Genomic DNA, 4,666 nt, shown 5'->3' with positions numbered 1-4,666 from the left:
ACGCCAAAGTCACTAAAATGTAGGCGTAGATGAAGTAATAAGTAAGAAAAAGTAATGTGTAACGGTAATCACATAGGTTTCTGGGGCGATTTAAAGCAATCATGTTTGCAATATTCTTACACCCCCAGTTACACGCAGTGTTTTTCATCACACTTGCAATAAAAAGATAAAAAAGTATTTATGGTAGTCCAAAATACAAATTTAAACACTCTCTTGGGAAAAAGTTTTTTCTTTTACTCCTGATACGCCTGCGTGCGATTGCACACTTACTGCGCAAGAGTGATAAAAAGTTATTAAACAACATCTTCATCGCTGGTGGAATTCGATACAAACACATCCGTAACACGGCTGACAATGCTAGACTAACTAGGTATTAAGTGATTGGAAGCACTCATGGTACTATTTAGTTATGATACCTTTGTCAAAACGTCTGCATAAGTCCATTTTCTGGAACGCAGAGATAGCTAGTTGTTTATCGAGCTTTAGACTGAGATAGAAATATGGTTTGAGGTGGTTCTACTGAACTGGAGTTCAATTTGTGGCATTGATTTCCTTGCCTTGTGCTACATCCAGATCTCGACATGAACTTAACCGCCTTCTGAATTTCTTATAAAACTACGTCCATTAGCGACGCGTCGAATCGGATTCACCGTTCATTGTAAATGTATGCAGGGCTCGATTCGACGCTCACCTGGTAAGGCGTTAAAAATAGATGCTAGATGTCGCTGTATGGGAATCAACAGCGATGAAGATGACGTTTAATAACTTTATTACTATTTTATTAATAATAAGAATATCATCTACCTACGTCTACAATACAGTGACTTTGGCGCAGTGAATTTAGTTTCGTAGGCCAATTCCACTTCGAGTTGTTAAAACAACTATACATGTTATGCGATTACTCACAGACGTCTGAACCGATTTGTATTATTTATCGTAATTCAAAGGTTAATTTAAGGTTATTTGCCAACCAGCTTAGGTTACCAAATTAAAATTAGTATGAAATAACCTTGCACTAATGCAAACCACAAGATTTTGTCGATAAGATGCAACTCTCTCGTCCGTTTTCGAAGAACTAAGAGAGCATTTACCAGTCGGTGAAGTGGCAAAAAAGATTTGATTTAAATGTAACACTGAAATTAGTAACGGTCATCGAAGTTATGAAACATAAAATTACACTAAATTCGATTCCTTCAGCTTAAACCGTTTGTGTTAGTGTATTTTTAACCGATTTAAAAAAAACGGAGGAGGTTCTCAACGCACTTTTTGCTAATCACGAAAACATCATATAAAAAACGAAGCTTAATTTAAGACAAACAATGGGTTATATGTATAAAGAAGAGAAATATGCAAACATTTATTTCTACAGGAAAAACCAACTAAGTAGGTATTCGACTGTTTCATTAAATCGTATTTTATCGTCAACTAAATACATTCTGAATATATATACGACAAAGTAATAAACAAAAAAATATAGGTTTTAAAATGCCATACACATAACGTACATTTCTTCATGTTTTCATATAAAACGTGCCTTCAAACTTTAAAACCGCATTATCTCAAAATCGCCTATTTACACATAGTCGGTATTTGCAGTAATAGACCGTTATCCTTTCCTTCGTCACATCACATGCAAAACCAATTATAGTCCCTATACAACTTTTTGGTAGTATGACATTGCTGATGTTTGTAAACAAACATCTTCTGGAAAAACATCTTAAAGACATTTGGTGTATTTAGCCTGGCTTAAAATAAATAATTTTGTTGATAGTTTTATTTGCAAAAATCAAATATGTACACATTAAACTTTTTTGTAGAACATAAGATGGCTACTTTAACAAAATGTTTAAATGCAAAAAAACACTATACACCATTAAAATGTTCTACTTGGCGGATAAAGCATAAAAGTTTATATTAAATATTCATATCACATTCTGGCAGTTTATAATGCAAAAAATTGACCATTAAGTAACTTTATGCGACAGCTATCTTTTGAATGCAGCGTCGTATCAATACATGGGTTTTAACATATTGTAGCCCTTGAAAACCTTATTCTATAGGTGCTAAAAACTCGATTTCGTCAAAAAGTCACTTAGTCGGTATTTGCATTAATGGGACGATATTGATAAAGCACCACCGATGATGTAGCCAAACTTAGTATTTACAATTGTAGGATGAGGACTCGCTGGGTCTTCATCTGACTCCTGCTGCTGCCCAGGGACCGGCTCCAGAAGCAGGACCTGGAAAAATATGTCCCCGCCTAATAGTAAATTAATCTCAGACGGCTGATGGAAATCAATATCAGACAAAGTGATCCCATCAGGTACATTGATAGCGTCTAGATTAAGCTTGTCTTGTGGAAGCTTACATGTAATTTTATCCATGACATTACAGTTCGCTGTGACTCGGTAAGGTCTGGTCAATGAGTACACATCTAAAGGTATAGAATACTGTGTGTCAGTAGTCAACTCTTTGACACCAATTATATTGGTGTTTTCCTTGCTTGGGGTCAATCCTAAAATCTTTATTAATTTAGTGGTCACCAAAGAACCTTGTGAACAACAATCTAAGAGAGCTTTCACATGAACCTCACTACCTGTCCGCGAATATAGCTTAACTTTGACTGTAGGTAACAACACTCCATTTTGCCCCAAGTTTGAAATCAAAGAAACTTGGGGTTGGTTAGCCGAGTCCGGATGCAGTAAGCTATTATGAGCTTCTTTACAAGTACTACACCGGAAATGAAAGCGGCATTTACCTTTGTGTTTGTTAAGACAAACAGAGCACAGACTGTTGTTCTTGCTGAAAGCTATTCTTTCAGTGCTAGTCAGCATTTTAAATTTGCTACAATCAAATAATCTGTGATTGGACTTACAATAGTTGCAGGCAGTCGAGGCGGTCGCTGTCACATTTACCACAGCCTTGTGTTGAGACTTCCCCGACGTGGACGGCTCAGCATTCTCCAGTGCCAAAGCTCGCTTCTCCAGGTACAAGAGGAACTCGGTGATAGTTGGGTCCTTGGTGTCATCTCGCTCCAACTGGTACGCCCGTGACGTGTACGAATCTAGTTTACGGTACAAAATCGCTAATATAATGGGGTCCCAATTTTCAGTATTAACATTCAAGTTTTTTAAAGCAGACAAAGACTGTTTTATCTGGGAAACAAATTGTCTCAAATTTACAGGATTTGATTTGACCAAGGCATTTATGTCAAGCAAGGAATTGATGTGCTCATTGATAATTTTGAAAGAATGATTGTACCTTTCCTCTAAAAGCTTAAGAGCTTCGTCATAACTAGCCTCAACCAGAGGAAGGTTCTTAATCAAGTCAAAAGGTTCGTTTGTCAAAAATGAGCGTAAATAATACAACTTTTGAACCTTATCAAGTGACTTATCGTTGTGTATTATGGCTCTAAATAAGTTTATAAAAGCAGTGTATTCACTGTACTTACCCGTAAACACATCTATCTTTATAGTAGGCAACTTAGCCTTAAAGTTATTTTGACATGATGCGGTGGCAGGAGATTCAGACGAGGGCGAGGATATACGATTAATTGCCTCGTTGAGGACTGTCAGTATATGATAATATTTTTCTTCAAAGTCTTCGACATCCTCTGCATCCTCTTCGTCCAAAGACAGAATATCTTTGTTACATTTATCATACTCTTTGAAGAGCTCCGTCACCCTCGCTCTTTTGGCATCGAGCGCCGATAAAGCACTGCTAGCTACATCACTGTCAATATTACAAAATGTATACAGGCGAGTAATGGAAGCTTTTGTATAGCCTCGCGCTGTACGTAACTTCTTAAGCTCTTGAGTAGCCATTGTAGCAGACTTAGATGTGACTACGGTTTTGAACAGCCACATACAACAACGATTCACATATTAATAATTATACAAAAACACAACTTTCATCTGCGCAAAAACTTTTTCAAGCGTTAATAAACGAAATATACAATTTTATCAAAATGACGTAAAGCGTTTTCTAAAATGAACTTGTAAAATAACGAAGCCAAAGAGAATAAAAGAATGAAGTATTGCGCATAATGAATGAAGTGAAGAATGGAAAGAACGAACGATATCAGCTGTCCTCCAATCACGTTGCGATGACCAGTGCTCTGATTGGTCGACTTCTTGCTTTGCGTCGCGGCTGCGCCCTGAAGTTGCGCCACTTATCTCAGCGCCAAAGTTCACGATGATGGCGGCAATGGCGGCGAATACAAAACTCACAAACCGCGGCGAATGACATTTTTAGCAAGAGTAAGTAAATAATATAAAGTAAGCATATAAAACGCGTAAAAACTGTAAAAATTCACTATAAAATTGCACGATACGACGAATGAGTTAGCGCCGCCCGTGAAGTGTCTTGAGATGTAGGTCCACGATGAGTTGAAAGCGTAGGACCGACGATACCCACGATGAGTTGAAAGCGTAGGACCGACGAGACCCACGATGAGTTGAAAGCGTAGAACCCACGATGAAGCGCGATGCGACGAATGGGAATCGCGTCGCACGCGAAGTATTTTCCTTTTATGGTAAAGAAGTACGCCGCCCGCGAGGATTCAAGCGCAGGGCTGCCCATACAACCATTTCAGTCGCAAAATCTTCAAATCAGTAACTAACTGTCAAATGTGACATAACGCGTGGTAACGTCGTGCAAACAATGC

At 38.0% G+C, this 4,666-nt stretch overlaps 1 protein-coding gene across 1 annotated transcript; it reads right to left on the bottom strand.

Moving 5' to 3' along the window:
- Positions 1-2,179: 2,179 nt before the first annotated feature.
- Positions 2,180-3,919, bottom strand: LOC125234360. Its single transcript, XM_048140550.1, has 3 exons — positions 3,452-3,919; positions 2,876-3,064; positions 2,180-2,240 (listed from the first exon to the last, which is right to left on the bottom strand). Exons 1-3 carry the CDS (start codon positions 3,864-3,866, stop codon positions 2,194-2,196), a joined length of 651 nt encoding a protein of 216 aa, XP_047996507.1. The 5' UTR covers positions 3,867-3,919; the 3' UTR covers positions 2,180-2,193.
- Positions 3,920-4,666: the final 747 nt, after the last annotated feature.

This window comes from Leguminivora glycinivorella, chromosome 2 (genome assembly GCF_023078275.1).
Source record: "Leguminivora glycinivorella isolate SPB_JAAS2020 chromosome 2, LegGlyc_1.1, whole genome shotgun sequence".
Taxonomy (NCBI): Eukaryota; Metazoa; Arthropoda; class Insecta; order Lepidoptera; family Tortricidae; genus Leguminivora; species Leguminivora glycinivorella.
Note: the sequence above shows the minus strand (reverse complement) of the source record. Positions and strands in the feature narration are given on the sequence as shown.